This window comes from Cydia amplana, chromosome 8, assembly GCF_948474715.1.
Source record: "Cydia amplana chromosome 8, ilCydAmpl1.1, whole genome shotgun sequence".
Classification (NCBI taxonomy): domain Eukaryota; kingdom Metazoa; phylum Arthropoda; class Insecta; order Lepidoptera; family Tortricidae; genus Cydia; species Cydia amplana.
The window spans coordinates 16,738,970-16,762,797 of record NC_086076.1 but is presented as its reverse complement, the minus strand read 5'-3'; the positions used below and the strand labels follow the sequence as shown (position 1 = coordinate 16,762,797).

The following is a 23,828-nucleotide window of genomic DNA, read 5'->3' as shown; positions in this document are numbered from 1 at the left end:
CTATTTTTAGACCAACAACTATTTCTGTGCAAAATAATAATCGAATAAAGTTTTATGTAATTATCACAACAGCTTTATAATCACAGTCTGGAATAATCTTAGAACGTCACCAAGACATTGACAATTTGACACTGACAGAAAAGTGACACATTTCAGCTGGAAATATTGCCAAAGGCCGCATCAAACGGGACGAGAGAGTGACGAGTTGGTGACGAGCGTGTTGCGACATTTCAAACAGTGAAGGGCAGTCGTGAGAACGAAATGAGGGGTTTAATTCGGTGATGCTCCTCCCGGGAGCGCGCTGGCTGCGCTGGCGCTGCGGCGCGGAGGCGCGCGCGGCGCTGGCCGTGGGCGCGCTGTGCGCTGCGTGGTTCTCGTGCTCGGCGCTGGGCAACGTCGTGGGCAAGCTGCTGCTGACGGACTTCCCGCGGCCACTGACGGTGGCTATGGCTCAGCTGGCTTGCACGGCTCTATGCTCCGCGCCGATAGTGCTGCGCGAGCGCGCGCCGCCCGTGCGCCCGCTGCTGCGTGCGCTACTGCCGCTGGCGCTGGCCAAGTTCTTGACGACGCTGTGCTCGCAGGTCTCCATATGGAAGGTGCCGGTTTCCTACGCGCACACAGGTGACTAAATATATTTACAAATATTTTCTATAACAGTGGTTCCCAAAGTTTACTGGGCTCCGACCCACTTAACAAAAACTACTAAATTCGGGACCCACCTCTTTGACCTCTTGAGCGTCTTAAAAAGGGGGCATAAAATATTATTGGTAACACTCAGAATCCCTAGTAGTTTCAGGGCCCACTAAACAGCTGCCTGCGACCCACCAATGGGTTAGTTTGGGAAATTCTGTTCTATAACAATGGAGAACAACAGAAACACCATTTCCAAGAGTTGATGAGAATAGTTGCATCTTATCTCTTGACAGTTTTTTTAGTAAATAAGCTTTATATATCAATGTCACAGTTGTACATAATCACTACATAATACATGCAAGATGGGGTAAATGTGGCAATTATAATCATTAAGATTGTGATTTTTACCTGTAAAAAATGTAATGTACACATAATTTCCAATATTGTCAATAATGCTAGTTACTAGATAAAAAAAAAACAAAATATATTTATTTCATGAAATACAGAAGTATCAATAAAAGCAGTACAGTGATCCCCACACTAGGCACAGCCTGTATCGTGGGAATCTTAGAAATACCAAATAATGATTTTGCCGCTATAAATATCAAGGATAATTTAGTACATAGAAATTCATCAAACTTCATTATTCTAAATTTGACCATTAGTTAATTAATTAAATTAAATTATTTCTTAGATATTCTTCATAATAATCATAATGTATAAGTCAGAGAGCCTACCACAAACCTTTTCTTTTTTATTTTTTTTTTTACTTGCCTCTTTTGTCTTGTTGCTCAAATATGCACAGCCACCCTATTATAAGGTCTATAAAAAAGCCTGCCATGTCATTCTACATATTAAATCTTTGCTTTGACAAATCAAAATTGCATTTATCTTATTGTTAGAAAGTTTTGGTTTGTGGGTGGCTGGCTAGAGAATAAAATCATTTGAATTTAACACATTATTAAATTGTACAACGGGACTTAATCGCGTATTTAAGTTTTAAGATCGTCAGAGGTAAAGCTTAAAACTTAAATACGCGATTAAATCCCGTTGTACAATTTAATAATGCATTCTATGAGTTTTTAAGTATTGCGGGATTGAATTCTTGCCCAGTTGCTATGGCCGACGGCAGAGGGGAGGAGGAGGGGCATACATTTAATTACAAATTTTATTCTCTAGGGGGCCCCCCCTGCACCCTCCTCGCGACGCCCTTGAACGGTTTATTTACACTTTTAGGATTTTTCAGTACATGATTGAGTACAATATTGATGACTGTTAAATTTTGCTGTTATATCTCATAAGTACCGGGGGACCAGAAACACCTACATGATATTTTATCTCATGTTTCAGTAAAAGCGACGACGCCGCTCTGGACAGCGGGCCTAGCGTGGCTACTCTTCGGCGAGCGGCAGCCGCGCGGTGTCGCAACGTCGCTCGTCCTCATCGCCGCCGGCGTCGGTCTCGCATCCGCCACTGAGATGCACTTCGATGCAGCTGGCTTATTCTCAGCCCTCGCCGCTGCCGCGCTACTCTCACTACAACATTTATACTCAAAAAGGTTGCTAGCGAGAGCCGGTTGGTCACCACTTAGAGTCTTAGCAGCTTTAAGCGCGCTAGCGGCGGTCATGTTCTTCCCTATTTGGGCGTGGAGCGATGGAGCTGCGTTACTAACCCAACCTATTCCTCCTCGCTCAGCGGGATTACTACTATTAGATGGGGTACTTGCGTGGTTGCAAGCGGCAGCCGCCTTTAGCGTATTAGCACGCGTGACTCCATTAACATACGCTGTATTATCGTGTGGCAAGCGAGTCCTAGTTGTAGGTGCTTCGTTGATTTTATTAAGGAATCCAGCGCCGCCTTTAAACATAGCTGGCATGGCGTTGGCGGCGTTAGCTGTGCTACAGTATAATCGTGCGAAATTAAACGCGCGGGCGGACGGGGGTAGGCCGCTATTGCCAGTATGATGAACATAGTGAATGATTTAGTTGAATTTTTGTTTTAAGCTTGCGTGGATGGGTATAATGGTACTTTGGCTGTATTTGCGTAAATATGACTCTAATCTTGCCGATAATGGCGGTAATTTCGTGGTTTGTTTTTATTGTTAAATTTCGTTAAGTGTATCTTTCCTCATGAGTGACGCAGCGACTTCAATAAACAAATTAGGAGATGAGTTTAGTTAACAATTTACGTAATGGCATTTAAGTTATTCGTACACCTTCTGCCGAAGTTAAGGAGCTTAACCTGGTTGAAGACTCTAAAGAGTGGCAGAGTAATATTTAGCAGATAAAGTCAAATAAAATTGCGCTTGGCGTTGGCATAAGAGAGAGCAGCGAACATTTTCCTATTAAACTGTTCTTGCACACGGCGGTACGTAAAATAACGTGCGCATAGCCGCATGCCGTATATATACGTATATTGAATACTTGCGCGAATTCTAAGCACTAGTGGCTCTGTGAGCGGTGGGGCTCGCGATAAGGTTAACAAAAACTAAGCTCTAAAGTAAAACCACAGCGAACTCATCATAGTCTTAAGCGCCAAAGACCCTAATGGCGCTTAAGTACTTTGTGCCAATTTCCGCTATTTTGAACATTTTGCACAAAAGGAAACTACAAAAAAATTATATGTAACTATCGAACCAGCTTATAAAATTTTACGAGAATCTGTTAATCCGGATCCGGAGTTCCGGTCATACGAAAGCATTTTTGCCCAAGCTGAAATGGAGCCCTTCGCTAACACTCGGTCAATAATGTAAACAACTAAATGCGCAAGTAAGTAAATGCGCGGTAACCTAAGCAAAATGCTTGGTTGCTTGCGCAAGTAGCTCGCGCCAGTTACATGCATCATGTAAAAACAAGCGAGTAACTGATACAATTACAATCACCGCTTTTGTTCAGAATGTACTTACCATTCTTGTCCACACTGTTAACGAACAACTTACGTTATATTATAGCAAAAATGCAAACTTATGGTCAGTAAAGTGTTGTTTTTATAGTAGTTTGCGCATACCTCAAGCTACATGCGCCGTGTGCAAAAGCAGTCACAGACTATCTCATGATTAATTATTAGATATACTGTAAGGACCACTTGCACCATCCCACTAACCCAAGGTTAATTGGTTAAACCGTTAACTCAGTGTCAAATTGCACTGGTAACCATGGTAACTCCAGGGTACACTCTGTTAACCCAGTGGAATGGTGCAAGTGGCACTAAGTCCCACCATCAATAATGAACATGTTCAACATATTACAAAATAATACTCTTGTCAAATAGATATCTCTAAATGAAACATTTTAAGACTAAAGGGGACGATGTCATGTGAGGTTCTGCATACAAACGTAGTCCCCATTTTCCTCTCTCTCGTCGTCCCCTTTCCTCTTAACTGTTTTGTAGTGGTGGACATAGCCCAGATGATAATTTACAAACAATTCGTAAACCTTATTACAACGGCATAAGGTTCACAAATGGTTAGACTTAGTTAAGAGTGTTGCTGTTAATATTTCAAGTTTTGTTAAAGTGTGCAATTTCTAAATAACAAAAATGTAGCTAGAAGCTTTTAGAATGTTAATATTTGTTCCATTAGTTCATATTTAAAATAATAATTGCTCTTATATTTTTTAATCACATAACACTCAGTGTTTGTTATTGTTAAATATTGATTTGATTATTATCCGTTAGGGATTGATTATTATTTGTGAAATTATGGATTACTCAAAATAATTCATTATTTAGCAAAATCTCCTGCCTTTTAGGTATTGTGTACGTACAGTATGTTAGGGATTGATTATTATTTGTGACATTATGTATTATTCAAAATAATTAATTATTTAGCAAAATCTCCTGCCTTTTAGGTATTATGTACGTACAGTATGTTAGGGATTGATTATTATTTGTGACATTATGGATTATTCTAAATAATTAATTATTTAGCAAAATCTCCTGCCTTTTAGGTATTGTGTACGTACAGTATGTTAGGGATTGATTATTATTTGTGACATTATGTATTATTCAAAATAATTAATTATTTAGCAAAATCTCCTGCCTTTTAGGTATTGTGTACGTACAGTATGTTAGGGATTGATTATTATTTGTGACATTATGGATTATTCTAAATAATTAATTATTTAGCAAAATCTCCTGCCTTTTAGGTATTTTGTACGTACAGTATTTTAAACCCGCATCACATAAAAATAAGGTTTTAGAAAAAAAAGTCAGACCTGTAAGAGTGGTTTCTCATGCTTGGAACCATGATATATTTTTAATATAATCAGACTGAGGGTATAGATAGACATAAAACATTTTTAAACTATGCATACCTCTACACTACAGCACCTATGGGTCTGCGTTGCGTAATATTGGTCTGGCAAGGGGCGCGTTCTTTAAAAATAGTTTTGTTTTTCTTTGATTTATATTTTCATCTGCTGTATTTAACAAAAATTGGTTAAATTCTTGAAATTTTTTGTAACCCTAATGCTTTGTATAATGATTATGAATCATGGTTTATTTTCAATAATAATAGGATATTGTGAATTAAGTCATTGTACCTGCAATTTGCAGAAACTATTTTGTCGAATAAAATACATATTTTGTTTATATTCTACTTCATTCATTGTTGTTGACACCTACTATCCCCTAATATAGTCCTTAGTAATAATTAATACTTGCTTCCGATGGGGTTGACCGGTCCATAGAGAAAAAATACATAGAGTGCTCACTCCATACATCAGTTCAGACTATTAATTTCAGTGTCTACATCTAGCATCGAGTAGCGGAACTATCAGTACTGCTACTTGACAATAGATGTAGCACTGACCGAAAAGTCTTATCTCAACAGCATAAGACTGCTACATCTATTGTCAAGTAGCAGTACTGATAGTTCCGCTACTCGATGCTAGATGCTAATAGTCTTAAAAGGGGCAAGCTATGATGGCGCCATCTATGCAAACCTTTGACAGTTGCCAACCATTTCAAGGAGATGTTTAATCAAAGCAATTTAAATGATATTAAATAAATCATGATTGAATATTGTTGATGGGAATTACGTATTTACTTTCAAATCTTTCAATCAATACCTGTTGGTAATTATTTATTGATATAGAAATTATTTCAGTTAATTTTGGTAGGTATGATTAAATGTCACGATTTACTCAATCAAATGACTGATTTAGTGGCCAAAACAAATATTTAAGAAATCCGCTTAAATCAGGCACTACTATTCCAAAGTCTCTTACTTATAACCTTTAATCAATGGACTTTGATAAGTTGACTATAGTTTTACTGAAAAGGTAAGCAAAGATTTAAGTATTCATTAATTATCTTTATTATCCATTAAACATTGCATATGGTATCAGATTAATATAGACAGAGAGTATAATAGTTTAGTTCCTAATACACTACAATGTAATACATCCTGAATATTATAAGGAGATATTAAATATTTCATAACAATATCAACCTAGCTACAGTGCCAAAATGGCATGAATCACAATTTTGAATAAAGGCTTCTTTTTATGGCTGAACTATGATACTTAAATAGCTTCTTAACAAGAAAGTCTCCAAACTCTTTCAACCTACGCTGGACCACTGGACTCCGCCTTCTTCTCACAAGCTAGATTGTATGAAAACTATAATAATATATCGCCGCTATACTTACTCAACCGCGTATCTGTAACATTCATTTGATGACAAAAACACCCATATTCCGAATGAAAGAAAAGCAACATTTCCATCAAATGATTGTTGCAGATATGAGGTTGAGTAAGTATAGCGACGATATATAGTAGTAGTTTGGAGATCACTTATTTGGTTTGGAGTCAGAGATTCTGCTAGCTAAGCGTCAATTAATGAATATTTATTTACAGCAGTCATGGATAAATGTAAATTCACAATTAGTTCGTAATATATTCACAATATCTTTTACCACAGACCACATACCAATAAAATTAAATGTTCTCCTAAAATACATAGACACCATTTCATCCCACAGTCCCACTTCTATCCCCAAAACAGTGCAGTAACACTCAACTTATTTACCACGTCTTCAAGGCTCCTTGAAGAAATCTGGGCGACTCTTGATCTCCTTAACCAGTCCGCGTGCAATAAGCGGCGCTGAAAAACGGTCGAAAGGGAGTGATGCAGCCACCCAAATTGGACGCTGTAAGGCGAGCGCTAGGCGTCGTGCTAGGCCGGCCGCGCCGTCGCCTGCTTTCTCGTCGCTCAGCGACGTTGCGAGCGCGCCCCGTTCAGAAACCGGCAGACCTAACGCCAGCTCTCCCAGCTCCGGGCTAGTGCCACCGAGCCACAGCAGCATCGAGCCCTTCATGCGCAGCGCAGCCACGCGACACACCAGCTCGCCGCTCCACACCTCGAACTCGTGCACGGACCAGGTGCTCCGCCGGTACACCACGCGCCGCTTCGACGTTGTCACAAGGGGACCCGACTCCGGTACCATTTTGATCGATTTTTGTTTTTAAACAGCTAGTCGGGAGAAGAAGTATTGATCTGATTTTGGACGTAAATGACAATCAAATCACAAAATATGTATACTATTTGATTTCATTGCACTTTCGCTTTCGCAACATGACATTTGTTCATTTGTTGCAAATGTTGCAATGACAGTTGACAATCAATCAGCTGACAGAAGTCAAAGTTTTCAAAGATAGTTATAAATTGTCCGGCCGAGGCTGACCTGACCGGATGCCATAATAAATAAAAAAAAGCAATGTGTTCTACTTCTCAGATTAAATAAGAATTTGTTTAATATTTTCACAAATATTTTCATCTTATTTTCCGAGACGAAGCTTTTAGTATGCTTTTAGTAGTATAATCATAAGAATTAAACCGACCAATAGCATACCGACACAAATCAAAACAAGATAATTACGATTGGTGGATAGAATGGCGTGGTATCATGTGATTGGCCGATAGAGAGATAAGTAGGTACTAAACCAATAGGAAATCGAATCGTCACATTGCTGCGCTAATCCTAGCGGAGCGGTGTCGTTTATCACTTCCTTTCTTTTTTCTTGATTTTCTTCTATCTGTCAGTTTCAAACGGATTGCGAAGACACAAGGAAGGCGACGCTACTATTTCGTGTTAACCGGCGCAATATAATTTAATATTAATACGTAGTTTTTGAATAAGTCTTTATCACCCGCGAGGGAGATCTAACAATGAAGTACCTTCTGTTGTTGGGATTGGGTCTCCTGCTCCTCTCAGGTAAATATCCTCCCCGTTTTGTCTACGTAGCACAATTTTTTTCTCTAAAGATGTAGCTTCACATAGTTTCTGGTGAAGTCTGAATTTTACATGAGTATATAAAGGTGTAGTGACCTTTTCGTTCTAGTTATGTTCGTTAAGTACCGTTACCGTCTGATCTTAATTGAAGGGGTCGACGTTCTAACCCTGGCGGCGTGAAGTCGTGAACCTAGAACTTTCTGTGGGCGCTGCTGCTACTGACCACTGCTGAGCCTCTTTGTTTTGATAACGTACACTTGCGTGTGATACTCGTATGTTTTTAATTCATGTGTACCCACTTCATAGAGGATTCTAGTGAGATTTGGTCTGTATCTGAGATGTGTATGTGTTTTCAGGATGGACCGTGGCGCAGGATGGTGTGGGAACCGTGGAGGAGATGACGGTGGATGCCGACCTCGGTATTTCACGAGAAGGTTCCCGGACTGGTGAGTACATTATTAAAAAAAAATAAGTTTTGTAATATATATACTTGGTCAACCAGATCTTGACACTAGAAAAAGGCGGCAAATTTGAAAAATTTAGGCGCGAAGGGATATCGTCCCATAGAAAATTTGAATTTCGCGCCTTTTTTACTGTCAAGATCTGGTTGACCAAGTATACTTACCATATCTAAACAACATGTGGTGTAACATATCTATAGTATAGTATAAATCAAAAGATAGGTATTTACAGCCATTTTGCATCAATATTTTATCATTTACCAAATTTTCATCTGAATTTTGCATTCACTGTTCATTTATTCTATAACATATTTTTCATTTATGACAGTTTTGTACCTACATACCTATTTGTTAAAATGATGCCTTGTCTATTTTATTCAAAACTTATTTTTTATCTTGTGTTGATCTTTAAACTCAGAACCAAAACTATAAATATTCAAAATTAATTAGTATTGATTGTTTTTGTAAAATATTTTTTTTAAATACCAGTATTTTCAAAAGAATAGTTGGACGGATAGCTACTCAGACAAGTAATGACAAAAATGATTATTACAAGTTAATCTGTTGTTAGCTTATCTATGCCAGGTTTACCACTGAAGCTTATCTCTTTACTGATAATAATGCTATATAATATTACAGTCGCACTGTGGTCAAAACTAATTATTTTTACTTTGACAAGGAGGCCAATTCAAACATACATCATGACATCAAATTTATATCTAAAAGATGTCAATTAACCATCATTTGCGTGTCCATTATGCTCCTACTTGTCCGTACATGTATTGGTGCAAGCAAGTTGAATGATATCATTTTGAGTCAAAATATAAGTTGGAATTGGCCTCTAGAATCTAAATTATGAGCGAGCAGGAAAACTGAATACAGTAATATTTATTTAATTAGACACAGATTAAGTAATTATAGAACACATATGGCTTTATTTCTATTACGGTCTAGTCTAGTGTTACTAAGGTGGTCTTCACATTGGGTTCGAATTCGCACGTCAATCCGGTGTCCGAGCGGGATATCGCTATATGCATGCATAGTGCTATCACACTCGTACACTGGAGCAACATGCTAATTCGCATCTGTGTGATAACCGCGCAATGGTCAATAATGTTTAAAATATTACGGAAACGTTTCTGATTTAAAAAAATATTTTATACAGTTTGAATAGAATATATTTATTTGCTTGAATACGTAACAATCAGATCTTGACAAATTTATTTTGTTGATATAATATATCTTCTCAGGGCATTTTTATAGAGTGCCTATGTTTAGAACTTTTTGTCCAGCGCAATCCGGGATAGTTGGCTATCCCGTGCCTTTCTTTGAGTAGCATGTGTATTATCGTCGCCGTTGTGGTGGCTCCACGAGCTCCCTAGCGCGTAGCTTGAGCCACGCGGAGTCCCTCACGCCATGATGTAGCCGCCGGTCATTCCGAGGCGCCGCCCAGATTTGAGGGGCGTACGCCTCCCACCATCCGTACCTGCAAACACCAAATAGGTTTTTAGCCCTAGTAATTTTTTAAAGACAATGATGTGGCATACCGGCAGCCTAGTGGAAAGCGGTCACCGCAGCCTATGGACGCCAGCGCCTGTTGCCTTCTCTTTCGGTTCCTGCTAAGTTCGGAGCCGCTCTTCAAAGGCTACTGTTTACACATTCATTGTGTTTGTTTTCCCCACAGCACAAGCTTTCTTGAGCTTATACCGTGGGACTTCAATCAATTTGTGTAAAAATGTCCTATGTCCTATAATATTTATTTATGTTGTCTCACTTACTCGTGCGAGGCCTGCACAGGCCTAGCGTGTTTCTCCCTCGGCCTCAGCTTGAACAAGTCTCTGAGCCGCTCTGAACGTTACTGTTCATACAGTGATGTTGTCTCACTTACTCGTGCGAAGACTGGACAGGCCTGGCGTGTTTATCCCTCGGCCCCAGCTCGAACATGTCTCGCACTTTGTTCAAAGCCCGCTCTTCAGACTCCGCTTCCATGGTTTCCTCGCGGCCTGCGCGACGCCAAAACTTGTCTGTCACCAGAGCCGCTGAAAGAATAGCTAAATTTTAGTCAACTTGTAGAAAGATTTTTAGCGTATATAATGCACATTAATCTCATGTTTTGAATCGCCGATGTTATGTTGATTTAACAGTCGTAACTTAACGTTCACTAGTTCAATCGTTATTTGGCCTAGTCGTCAAGTCGCAAAATTATTAGCTAAGCTTAGAGCTCGCGCGGGAACTCGTGTTGGGCGATGACATGGCTCGGAACTTGGCTCCTATATATCATGATAGACATTGGCCAAGCCCTTCCAGCATGCTAGCAATTTTAATTAGCTTACGCAGCTTGAGCGGGCGGACAGCCGACTGGTTCGAGTGTCCCGGCACGTGTTGGGCCGCGAAGCGGAGCTTGAAGGAGCGCGGGTGTCGCACCGGAGACCCCGAGGGCATCGGCGGGGGCGGCGGGCGCCGCTTAGGGCTCACGCGGGAACTCGTCTCGGGCGATGACATGACGTTTAAGTCAGAGTTTGTTTAAAACAGAAATAATGCAAAAAAATAGTGACTATGGAGAAAAGCCTGCGAGTTGATTTAGAGACCTTAAAACGATTCGTAAGTTAAATAGAGTAAACAAAATCTGTTCAAGTATCGTTGTTAGGTCGATAGACGTCGCTACGACTACGAGCGCGCTTGCGTAGGTATAATCTAATCACTGTAAACTTTATACGCGATACACATGAAAATACTTACATTAACTCTTATATTAACGAACTTTCTGTTTATAGAATCTTGGGTTAACTTCTTATTAAGAGAAATAGGCATTTGAATCGAATCGTTTAGCTCTGATGTCTTTTTAGTAACAATATCGAAACACAATGTGGCATATTTTGCGGTTTATAAGATTATCAAATAGGGCTTCGAACAGTTCGAATACTTACCAAACTTAGCTATTACAGTAGGAATATGTATTTTTTATTTCGTGCTATTACCGTTATATACATACTGTACTAACTTGTGCGGAAACGAATGTTCCCATGTCTCAATCATTTCAAATGCTCTAAATAGTTTAAATATATTCTCTCTCACGCAAATGCCATTTCTAAACATTAACTTTTAATGTCAGACGCGGAGGCAGTAGCCCGCGAAGCGGAGGCAATCAACCCCGACGGCCTGAGCCCTGCGCAGATGGCCGAGCTGCGGGCCAAGGCCTCCAACCATACCTTCCAGACCGAGGTCAACCGCATGATGAAGCTGATCATCAACTCGCTGTACCGCAACAAGGAGGTAACTTGCTACTTATGGCTTGGTCACAATGGTGGCTCGTCAGGGGACGAACGCTGATGATATGTACGCAGTGCTAAAAACCTTCAACCGCGTCACCATCATACGTACTTGTAGACAGCAAGTGTTCTTAAAGTCTACTCTTACTGCAAGGTTTTTATACCCTAAAAGAGCCGGCAACGCAAACCCACCTCAGTGCTTGAAAATGCAATAGCTTGAATGTCGCGTGTAGTGACTAAAATACGACTACGACACACTGAACTCGCCAGTCGTGAGTCACGACGGTTTTAATTCTATTAGCATCGTCATAACATCGACTCTTTCTTTCCAGATCTTCCTTCGTGAATTGATCTCCAACGCGTCCGACGCTCTCGACAAGATCCGTCTCCTGTCCCTCACGGACCGCAAGGTGTTGGACGCGACGGAAGAACTCGGAATCCGCATCAAGGCGGACCCGGAGCGCAGGCTACTGCACATTATCGATACTGGGCTCGGCATGACCAAGAACGACCTGGTCAATAATCTGGGCACCATCGCCAAGTCGGGCACGGCTGACTTCCTGTCTAAGATGCAAGATGCTGAAAAGGTAAGGATTCCTTTGCCGTCTAAATTAGCCTTAAAATTTACTCAAAAATACTTGAAAATGCTTGTTAGCGCTCGTACTTTAAAAAAGTACATACATACATACCTGATGTACATACTAAAGTACATATCTGATGTATTCAGGAGCAGTGACATATTGGCTAGTGCAGTGGTTCCCGAAGTTGACTGAGCTCCGACCCACCTAACAAATATTGCCAAATTCGGGACCCACCTCTTGGCCGTCTTAAAAAGGGGGCGTAAAATATTATTGCCGGTATTGGTAATGCCCAAATTCCCTAGTAGTTTCAGGGCCCTCTCAATATTTGCTCGCGACCCACTTTGGTAAATGCTGGGTTAGTGACTTGTTAACTAAAATAATCGTATGTTTGTAGAGCGGCGGCCAGGAGATGAACGACATGATCGGCCAGTTCGGCGTGGGCTTCTACTCGGCCTTCCTCGTCGCCGACCGCGTCACCGTCGTCTCCAAGCACAACGACGACGTGCAACACGTGTGGGAGAGTGACGCCAACTCCTTCAGCGTGGCCCCTGATCCAAGGGGAGACACCCTCAAACGCGGCACTCACATCACGTACGTACTGTAGTTAGACACGTTTACACAGCTTCTACTCGGCCTTCCTCGTCGCCGACCGCGTCACCGTCGTCTCCAAGCACAACGTCGACGTGCAACACGTGTGGGAGAGTGACGCCAACTCCTTCAGCGTGGCCCCTGATCCAAGGGGAGATACCCTCAAACGCGGCACTCACATCACGTACGTACTGTAGTTAGACACGTTTACACAGCTTCTACTCGGCCTTCCTCGTCGCCGACCGCGTCACCGTCGTGTCCAAGCACAACGACGATGTGCAACACGTGTAGCGTATACCCAACGAGCGTATAGTCTTTAGTATTTAAGCTGAGCCACTTGGAATCTATTGTATGTACTTGTATTAGAAACCGCAAACAGGAGGCGTCATGAAAAAAACCGGCCAAGTGCGAGTCGGACTCGCGCACGGAGGGTTCCGCACCATCAACAAAAAATAGAGCAAAACAAGCAAAAAAACGAGCAAAAAAACGAGCAAAAAAACGGTCACCCATCCAAGTACTGACCCCGCCCGACGTTGCTTAACTTCGGTCAAAAATCACGTTTGTTGTATGGGAGCCCCACTTAAATGTTTATTTTATTCTGTTTTTAGTATTTGTTGTTATAGCGGCAACAGAAATACATCATCTGTGAAAATTTCAACTGTCTAGCTATCACGGTTCGTGAGATACAGCCTGGTGACAGACGGACGGTCAGCGGAGTCTTAGTAATAGGGTCCCGTTTTTACCCTTTGGGTACGGAACCCTAAAAAGGTTCAGAGCGCCATTTACCGTTATTCATAAAACTTAGCAACCTCAAAATGCCTTTGTTAAATTGGGGTTGGAAATCGCCCTAGAATCTGATAAATAGTAGTGTCTAAAGTGTCATTCAATAGAACTTGCTAACTATGTAAACAAAAGTTACTAGTAAATTGACATTCAGTGTCAATTTTAGTATGGCGGTTTGTTTACATAGTTAGCAAGTTCTATTGAATGACACTATATGTTTGAATACCTTTATCAGGCTGCACCTGAAAGAGGAAGCTGCCGACTACCTTCAGCCCGACACCATCCGGGCGCTCGTGAAGAAATACTCGCAGTTCATCAACTTCCCCATCCACCTGTGGGCCTCGCACACCGAGACCGTTGAGGAGGCCGATGAAACCACCCCGGCTGGAGATGATGACGATGCTCAGGTATAGTATCATCATAATCTTGCAGACTTAGATAAGGCTGTGGTTCCATAGAGAATGGTTAAACGACAGGTCGAGATAAAGCTTCAATAGCTGCTTTGATACTGCACGCCGTTGTATGAGAACCTTGCACTTTTTGACTATGCGCTGAAACTTGGCACAGTTGATTCTTAGCTGGTCTTGAGTTGATAGAGACCGGGAGCCGCCGAGAGCCACCGCCCATTCAGTGGGGAGGAGGGGGGGGAGGTTCGACGCTGCCGCGCTTCAATGAAAGCAACATTTCTCTAAAGCTATAGGTATTAAGGCATGTGATATATCATTTTTAGATAAATTAAGGATGAGGAATATATTTTTAGAACAAAAACAATGCACTTCCTAACAAAAAAAATCGCGCCATCGAGAGACCGGGGTCTCTATCAACTCAAGACCAGCTAAGAATCAATTGTGCCAAGTTTCAGCGCATAGTCACAAAGTGCAAGGTGTCGCGCACTATCAAACCAGCTACAACTTTGTTGTGTGTAATCTCTTTACTGCATGTCGTATCAAGCCCCGTCTCCATATCGCGCGGCAAGCTATCGAACATTGGCTCGCGCGGCAGCCGCGCACAATGGATACCGGGCACAATGGAGCCGGCGAGTTGGCTCGCGAGCTAACCCGGTATCCATTGCGCGCGGCTGCCGCGCGAGCCAATGTTCGATGGTTTGCCGCGCGATATGGAGACGGGGCTTCATATACAATTATTTGTTTCAACTTAAACTTTAATAGCTGTCAATAGACTTGCATATTATAACCGCCATATATGGCTTTGTATTCACTAAAGGTTAACTCAATATCAATACAATACATGTCAACATTCTACGCCAGGTCGAGGATGTCACAGAAGAGAAAAAGGAAAAAAAGAAGACGGAGCGCACCGTCTGGGACTGGGAGCTCATGAACGACAACAAACCCATCTGGACCCGCAAGCCCGCAGAGGTGTCCGACGAGGAATATGTCACCTTCTACAAGTCGCTCACCAAGGACACCAGCCCACCGCTTGCCAAGTTAGTAATTCTGCATGACTCTGCCATCTAGTGGCCTAAATCGGAAACTTAAGCTTGTTTAACTTGGGGGTTCCTGTGCCGCTACAACAGTTCATGTACTCCCCTTAAGCTTTGGATTCCTCCGAAAACGGTGCCGTCATATGACGGCCGTCATGTAGCGGCAGCAAAAGACGGCCGTCTTTACGATGGCGACATGTGGAAAGTACCACGGCGTCATAACACACCGTCATTCACCAAGGTCAAAGCGGCAAATTTGAAAAATGTAGGCGCGATGGGATAACGTCCCATAGAAAATTTGAATTTCGCGCCTTTTCCTACTGACAAGATTTGCTTGATCGTCTATAATTTACTTGGAGGATGAAATATCATCAGAAGAGGAAAATAATCGTAGTACGGAATCATTTATTCAAATCTCGTGTCATTTATTCAAAATGGCGTCACCGCTATCTAATAAAACGTTCACGAAACTATCGACACCGTCATGACGGCCGTCATCTTACGTTACGTCGACAATCAACGTAACGTAACGCCGTCTAGGAAACCGCGCCATCTTGTTTACATAGACAACGTTCTAGTGACGTCAGTCAACACTATATAGCGGCCGTAATATGACGGCACCGTTTTCGGAGGAATCCAAAGCTTTAGGGGTTCCTGTGCCGCTACAGTTCATGTACTCCCCTTATTAGCCTTCCTCACCAAGCCCGATGCCAAGTCAAATGCAAGTGGCAGACTTTTTAGGCGTCTGGGCGACAAGAAGTTAAAGGAATTTTTTTTCGTTTATTAAGTTTAGTAATAGTTATTTGACGATACAAGTGCGGAAAAGAGGAAATTCGAAACGAGTGGCGATAAATTAAAACACGCCCGAAGGGAGTGTTTTAAATCTACACGAGTTGCGAATTACCTATACGCACGTGTATCGTACAACGGTACAGTACATATGGCCCTCTAAATTTTCGACATAGGCACGGAAACTGCTTATTTCCGCACTAGTGCGGGAAAGTAGCACCATATGTCCTGTAAATGTTATTTTTAATACAGTTGCTCAAAAAGTGCTACTTTGACAGGACATATGGTGCTACTTTCCCGCACTAGTGCGGGAAAGTAGCACCATATGTCCTGTAAATGTTATTTTTAATACAGTTGCTCAAAAAGTGCTACTTTGCGTAGCTGTTTAGCGTTCGCAAAGTTGTTTATTGCGAACTAGTACTTTTTACTTTTCAAGCATTTTTAAATTTAATTCTGGCCGTAATCGATACGTCCACACCAAAGAGTGTGATGAAGAGGTGATCAAAAACTTTATATATTTTTATTTTGCCGTTAACATAAAAATTGAAAAATTAAAAAGTAAAACCGGCGCCCGCTATTTTCACTTAAAATGTAGTTGTATCATAATAATTAACTTAAATTGCAACTGTAAGAGTGTTTTTGTATGAAATGAGTTAATGTGATTAATTTTTGCAATGTAAATCAACGTTGAACGTAGTTTATAGTGCTGAATAATATATAATATACAATATCATTTCAGTTCAAGCGAAAATTCGTAACTGTAAGTGTGATACTCATGTAACCAATATTTGTTTTATTGTGATTTTTTCGCAAATGTATTAAAAAACGTCGTTCAATGAACGCGTGAAAGTGTTATTATTTACTCCTACATAATAATACACTTTCCACTCTTGCATTGAAATGTACTATTTTGTGCTTATTGTCCATGCCTCGCTAATCGTGTCAGAAATGCTATTTAAAAGTATGCACAGTGTAAGTAAATATTACTAGAAATCCTGTACGGTTTGGTATTATAAAAATAACATTCCATAGTTTTGGTGCCTAAACAATTCTGCATCTAATATATCAAGCGGTGCATATAACAAACATTATCGAAGCATCTTCCTTATACGCTCCGTCACATGACGACCCTGCCAGCCTTTAGCTCACTTCATATTTGTGACAGACGGTGCTTTCTTGGACCACTAGTTTTTGTAAAATTATGTTTTGTAAAAGGAAAGTGTATCTATTTTCTGAGAATAACTTTAATGTTAATTTTAGGGTAAGCAATAAGCATAGCATGATAGCAACTAAAAAGTAGATGCATAAAACTGTAAAAATGAGCGCTGTCTCGCCAACAAACTGCATGTTAAGCAGTTTGGCGAGGAACTATAAAAATTGTTAAGTATATGTGAAACCTTTGAAAAATAAATGAAAAAAAAAAAAATAACTAGGGTTTGCAATCCGGATCCGAAATGTATGAAATTATCCAGATCCGCGGATTTTCCCATACATTTCGGATCCGTCGTGCAAACCCTAGTCATAACATTGTGTGTTCGTTGTAGGGCTCACTTCGTGGCCGAGGGCGAGGTGTCGTTCCGGGCGCTGTTGTTCGTGCCCCGCGCGCAGCCGGCCGACTCCTTCAACCGCTACGGCTCCAAGACTGACCACATCAAACTGTTCGTGCGTCGCGTGTTCATCACTGACGAGTTCAACGACCTCATGCCCAACTACCTCGCTTTCATCCAGGTATATATTACACTCGTATTCCTTAGTGTTGGCCCTCGACGAGGTAAACCGACGGCACAGGGCGGACACGCCATACATCAGAAATGATTTGCGTTTATATGTGTGCGCGGCACGTCTGTACACGCGTCATTGAGTATCTGACGGAATCCTGACATGCTCTCAGTAGAGCGACTTACGTACACATTCATGTCGCGGGCGAGGTAATCCGAATCGGGGCGGGGCGGTGCGTGTCCGTTCTGTATGATAATACTATTACTTATTCTGTGCCGACGGTCTGGAGTTCCGAGTTCCAGGGCGTTTAACACGATGAATTACGGCTTTGACCCGCCTATTCCCATCTCTATCGCACGCGCATATTGCTGTCCCGCCCATGATGCCGGCAGTTTCCACGATAACGTTCGCTGAAATTTCATTACATCGGAAATTGCACATTTCTCCGCTTCAGTTATTTTAATCATCCAACGATTATAGCTGCTCGGCTAAATTAAGGCCCTATAAGTACAACATGGTACATAAATTGAATGCAAAAAATACGCAAGTAAGTAAAGTACAAGTTGGACCAAAAATAAGAATATTTTCCCTACTTATATACATATTTTACAGGATGTCATTAAAAATGAAAACTACAAAAATATAAATAAAACAAAAGATATTATCTTTACAACGTTCTCCTTTAGTTTTGATACACAGACGCAAACGTTTCTTAAAATTATCAACGATTTGACGCAGTAGAAAAAATTGTCAGCATGTTTTTGGGCCATCTTGTATGTGTATGTAACTGGTTTAGATTGACTAGCCACGTTATTATTTCGCGTATTATCAAAGCAAAGTTTCAATTCCAGGTAAAACGTATATTTTCCAAAGTGTACAGGTGTTCTAACTTCTAACTGCTTGTCCTTATCACAGGGCCTGGTGGACTCGGACGACCTGCCGCTCAACGTGTCCCGAGAAACGCTGCAGCAACACAAACTGATCAAGGTCATCAAGAAGAAACTCGTCCGCAAGGCCCTCGACATGCTCAAGAAGATCCCCGATGATGAGTATGAGGGCTTCTGGAAGGAGTACTCCACCAAGTAAGTGTTTTGCGATATGTACAGTCCAGGGATGTTGCGGATGCAGATTTTTTGACATCCGCGGATGCGGATGCGGATATTTAAAGGCTCACATCCGCGAATGCGGATGCGGATGTCAAGATTAGGTACTTAGAAAACGTCAATATTACATTTTTAGTATTTTTTTATTAAAAAAAACGAAACGTTTAGTATTTGAGCAAGAATATAGGTGCGTTATATTTAGTAAACAGTAACTTGGCCGACTTTTCTGGATCTAGACGATTTCGTTATAGGTAATGACGAAATTACCTAGCACTTACGCCGCCGCTAAGACGTTCCTGTACCGACTTGTTCGACATCCGCATCCGCATAAGCTCCGCATCGATTTTATGCGGATGCGGATGCAGATGCGGATGTTGAAAATAATGCGGAAGTTCCGCGGTTGCGGATGCGGATGCGGATGTTCGCAACATCCCTGGTACAGTCGCCATCAGATATATCGGAGCGGCCGAGGTGCTCAAAATATCTAAACACGCACTTTAGCGCCTTGACAATAGAGGCGTGTTCAGATATTTGTGAGCACCTTGGCCGCTCCGATATATCTGATCGCGACTGTATCAAAATGTTTCATGAGTTTTGAAGTAGCAAATGATTATTCAGAATTAATGCTGATTAGAGAGAATGTGTATTTAGTAGCAAAAAGATTAAGACCACCATCATTAGTATATGCTTAATGTAGGGAAAACCGTTACAGCGATAAAACCGCCAGTTGCTGCCTTTATTTACAATGTAAATCTGTTTTGATGTTTTTTATATGTGGTGCTGGTGCAATAATATTTAGTGCATTACGATACAAGTGCGAAAAGGAGAAAATTTGCAATGAGTGATGATACATTAAAACTTTACCGAAGGCAGTGTTTTAAATAGACACGTTAAATAGACACACAATTACATATTCGTCTATAACAGAACTGACTTATCGCCTATATCGGAAGATCGCCTACACAAGCTCTTTCGTCGCTTTTAACTCTCGCGTTTGTTTCTACTCCACTTACAGCAGGTCGGTAGAGCAAGATGGAGTGAAGCTCTTCCTTTCTGAATGTGACTGAACTACGTACGTGTGCAAATACGAAAGTTCTTGTCAAATGACGGCCTTTCCTGAATGAGAATAGAATATGATGGTTAAAGCCTTTAAGCATCATTCAACAAAAGGTTCAAATCGAGTAATTTAATCTTTTTCATTGCAGCATCAAACTGGGAGTAATGGAGGACCCTAGCAACCGCGCTCGTCTCGCCAAGCTGCTGCGTTTCCACTCGTCTGCCTCCGAGTCCATGACGTTCATGGCCGACTACGTGTCCCGCATGAAGAAGGGCCAGAACCACATCTACTACATCGCCGGCTCCAGCCGCGCTGAGGTACATTACAGCAGAGTATTCATACTTGATTATCTACTCATGGATTTTTCAAAGGCGTTCGATACGGTTGACCATTGAGTAGTGACTTTTCATAGGGGCTTATTTAATATATAATAAAAAAAAACATTTGAAAAGACTCTTAGTTACATACTACCAAAATATAAGCCAGCTGCTCGCCATGAATTGGTTCACTTCTGAGCCTTTCCTATAACTTGGGGTGTATCCCAAGGAACCCACCTAGGCCCGTTGTTATTAATCCTCGTCCAAAATGACATGGTTGTTATCTTCATTTCCCTATGAATAAACAATAATGTGAATTAGCTATGTTTGAAGGTTCTTTCATAGTTTTTTCCCCAGATCTCCTACATAATCTTAACGAGTATAATTGAATAGCAACATTTGAATCCAGGTGGAGAAGTCTCCGTTCGCCGAGCGCCTAGTCCGCTCCGGCTACGAGGTGCTGTACCTGACGGAGGCCGTGGACGAGTACTGCCTCGGCGCTTTACCCGAATACGAAGGATTCAAGTTCCAGAACGTCGCCAAGGAGATATTCGATGTTAACGAGAGTGAGTAGCTTTTGAATATTTGTTTCATAGTTGGGTTTGTTGAGGCCCGTTGGAAACAGGCGACCCGCTGTTAGGCTACAAAACTCCTCCCGGTTCACTAGCATTTTGCGCGCTTAGCGTCACCCTTTATGCCACTTAACCAGACTACCTATAGAGAGAGAACGATTAATAGCTAATGGAGGCTTGTAGTGTGTTTATGATTAACGCCATAAGACTATGTAGTTTTAGCCAGAATATATCCAACATTGCGGTCATTTCACTTAATCTCAACACCGCATCGACCCCGCCAGAATCGGGTGGGTTAAAAAACGTGATAAAATATGAAGTAATTAATTACTCCTTAGGCGAGCAACAGAAGGAGCGGTGGGAATCATACAAGGAGCAGTTCCAGCCGCTGACCAAGTGGCTGGACCAGCAGCTGCACCAGTTCATCACTCGCGCCGCCGTGTCCAAGCGGCTGGCCAAGTCCCCGGCGGCGCTCGTGGCCACGGTGTTCGGCTGGACCGGCAACATGGAGCGACTCGCGCTGTCTAATGCGCATCAGAAGGTGAGGCTGGCCATTGCACTCCTTGTATAGGCTATGATAGAATTTGGAGGTGGGAAAATACAAGCGACGCCCAAACACGACGTGGTGCAAATATGAATCTTTATACTATTTGACAGCTGCCAACTGTCAAATAAGCAATCCATGCCACGCCTAGAGTCTGTGCGGAAAGACAAGAGTCGTGAATTGTATGGGGCCCAATACATTACACGACTCTTCTCTTTCCGCACAGACTCTACTAGAGATTGCTATGATGCCATCAAGATTTCAATTATGTAAAATTTTCTACGGAAAAATATCTTTTAAATTTCTCACCAATTTCCATGGGAAACAGATTACCTGTTTCAGAAATGTCTGGTGCCTATCACTTGAAATAAATAAAAAATACTTTTAGCAATCTTTCCATGTCTTACACATCTCTGTCATGACAATATGTATTAACATTTCAACTAATACATTTTATAGTCTCGCTAGAACATTAGTATATTACCCCCTTCAAAGCCATCAACGACCATTATGTCAGCTCCTTTATGTGAAGCTGATTACCCTGACTACAACAGTATTTGTCGGTCCCAGGCTGACGACGCGCAGCGCAAGCACCACCTCTCCCAGAAGAAGATGATGGAGATAAACCCGCGCCACCCGCTGGTGCAGGAGCTGCTGCGGCGAGTGAACGACGCTCCCGACGACCCCGCCACCAAGCTGGCCGCCATGTCGCTCTACCGCACTGCTGCACTCAGGTATACAGATACAGCGCAAGCACCACCTCTCCCAGAAGATGATGGAGATCAACCCGCGCCACCCGCTGGTGCAGGAGCTGCTGCGGCGAGTGAACGACGCTCCCGACGACCCCGCCACCAAGCTGGCCGCCATGTCGCTCTACCGCACTGCTGCACTCAGGTATACAGATACAGCGCAAGCACCACCTCTCCCAGAAGATGATGGAGATCAACCCGCGCCACCCGCTGGTGCAGGAGCTGCTGCGGCGAGTGAACGACGCTCCCGACGACCCCGCCACCAAGCTGGCCGCCATGTCGCTCTACCGCACTGCTGCACTCAGGTATACAGATACAGCGCAAGCACCACCTCTCCCAGAAGATGATGGAGATCAACCCGCGCCACCCGCTGGTGCAGGAGCTGCTGCGGCGAGTGAACGACGCTCCCGACGACCCCGCCACCAAGCTGGCCGCCATGTCGCTCTACCGCACTGCTGCACTCAGGTATACAGATACAGCGCAAGCACCACCTCTCCCAGAAGATGATGGAGATCAACCCGCGCCACCCGCTGGTGCAGGAGCTGCTGCGGCGAGTGAACGACGCTCCCGACGACCCCGCCACCAAGCTGGCCGCCATGTCGCTCTACCGCACTGCTGCACTCAGGTATACAGATACAGCGCAAGCACCACCTCTCCCAGAAGATGATGGAGATCAACCCGCGCCACCCGCTGGTGCAGGAGCTGCTGCGGCGAGTGAACGACGCTCCCGACGACCCCGCCACCAAGCTGGCCGCCATGTCGCTCTACCGCACTGCTGCACTCAGGTATACAGATACAGCGCAAGCACCACCTCTCCCAGAAGATGATGGAGATCAACCCGCGCCACCCGCTGGTGCAGGAGCTGCTGCGGCGAGTGAACGACGCTCCCGACGACCCCGCCACCAAGCTGGCCGCCATGTCGCTCTACCGCACTGCTGCACTCAGGTATACAGATACAGCGCAAGCACCACCTCTCCCAGAAGATGATGGAGATCAACCCGCGCCACCCGCTGGTGCAGGAGCTGCTGCGGCGAGTGAACGACGCTCCCGACGACCCCGCCACCAAGCTGGCCGCCATGTCGCTCTACCGCACTGCTGCACTCAGGTATACAGATACAGCGCAAGCACCACCTCTCCCAGAAGATGATGGAGATCAACCCGCGCCACCCGCTGGTGCAGGAGCTGCTGCGGCGAGTGAACGACGCTCCCGACGACCCCGCCACCAAGCTGGCCGCCATGTCGCTCTACCGCACTGCTGCACTCAGGTATACACAATACTACCATCATAATATATCCGTACTGAGAGAGAGACCATACAGAGAATGAGAGTGTGTTCAATGTTTAAATTATGACATGTAGATATACCTGCCTAGATTTTGTAATTTTTGAAGTGAAAACTTCTTTAGCGGCGCTGTGCACTTTTTGAGGTGGGGAAAAAATGTTAAACTCGCGACAGGTCACGTGACCGTAAGACGTGATCGAAAATTATACATTTTGCACTAGTCATTGAGTTTTCACTTCTGCCGGCACTCCCGGAGTGCAACCGGTTTTTATTAATTTTTATTACTGATAAATTTACATTTATACCGCGCTCAGCTAAGTGATTCTCCGACATTGTAACTTAACCCGTCTTATGCGGCCCTGTCAGATTTGATAATTGGAAAAAATTACCTTGACATTTAAAACAATAGATTTAAATTCCCACGCACGGCACGCACGGATCCGTGTCTAAAACATACGAGGGGTTAAGTACTTTTTGTTTAACCTTAACTTTCCGCTCAGATCCGGCTTCATGCTGCAAGAAGGGCAGGCGGTAGAGTTCGCCGAGTCCGTGGAGCAGATGCTCGCGCAGTCGCTCGGCGTGCCCGCCGACGCCGCGCCTGAGGACGACGACTTCCTCGACGCCGGCGCCGACGCCGACGCCGACGCCGACGAGGTGCCCGCCGAGGACCATGACGAACTGTAGGTGCTGTAAGACTGTATGA

The 23,828-nt window shown here is 43.1% G+C and overlaps 3 protein-coding genes across 4 annotated transcripts; 1 reads left to right on the top strand and 2 right to left on the bottom strand.

Moving 5' to 3' along the window:
• Positions 1-217: 217 nt before the first annotated feature.
• LOC134650102 (endoplasmin homolog) lies at positions 218-23,828 on the top strand. 2 transcript variants are annotated; one of them, XM_063504934.1, is made up of 15 exons: positions 218-621; positions 1,984-2,564; positions 8,262-8,313; positions 11,441-11,601; positions 11,930-12,184; positions 12,573-12,769; positions 13,785-13,956; positions 14,818-14,996; positions 17,327-17,510; positions 18,417-18,583; positions 19,810-19,978; positions 20,388-20,544; positions 20,889-21,091; positions 21,665-21,828; positions 23,626-23,828. In XM_063504934.1, the coding sequence occupies exons 1-15, from the start codon at positions 282-284 to the stop codon at positions 23,807-23,809; spliced, it is 3,165 nt and encodes a 1,054-aa protein (XP_063361004.1). In that variant the 5' UTR covers positions 218-281; the 3' UTR covers positions 23,810-23,828. The 2 variants fall into 2 exon arrangements, with proteins under 2 accessions (XP_063361004.1, XP_063361003.1); XM_063504933.1 differs by lacking the exons at positions 218-621; positions 1,984-2,564 and adding an exon at positions 7,659-7,849 and having other exon boundaries at positions 8,224-8,313.
• Positions 6,600-7,194, bottom strand: LOC134650597 (uncharacterized). Its single transcript, XM_063505550.1, has one exon. It carries the CDS (start codon positions 7,079-7,081, stop codon positions 6,671-6,673), a length of 411 nt encoding a protein of 136 aa, XP_063361620.1. The 5' UTR covers positions 7,082-7,194; the 3' UTR covers positions 6,600-6,670.
• On the bottom strand, positions 10,187-10,844 carry LOC134650596 (uncharacterized). The gene is made up of 2 exons (XM_063505549.1): positions 10,662-10,844; positions 10,187-10,367 (listed from the first exon to the last, which is right to left on the bottom strand). Exons 1-2 carry the CDS (start codon positions 10,828-10,830, stop codon positions 10,213-10,215), a joined length of 324 nt encoding a protein of 107 aa, XP_063361619.1. The 5' UTR covers positions 10,831-10,844; the 3' UTR covers positions 10,187-10,212.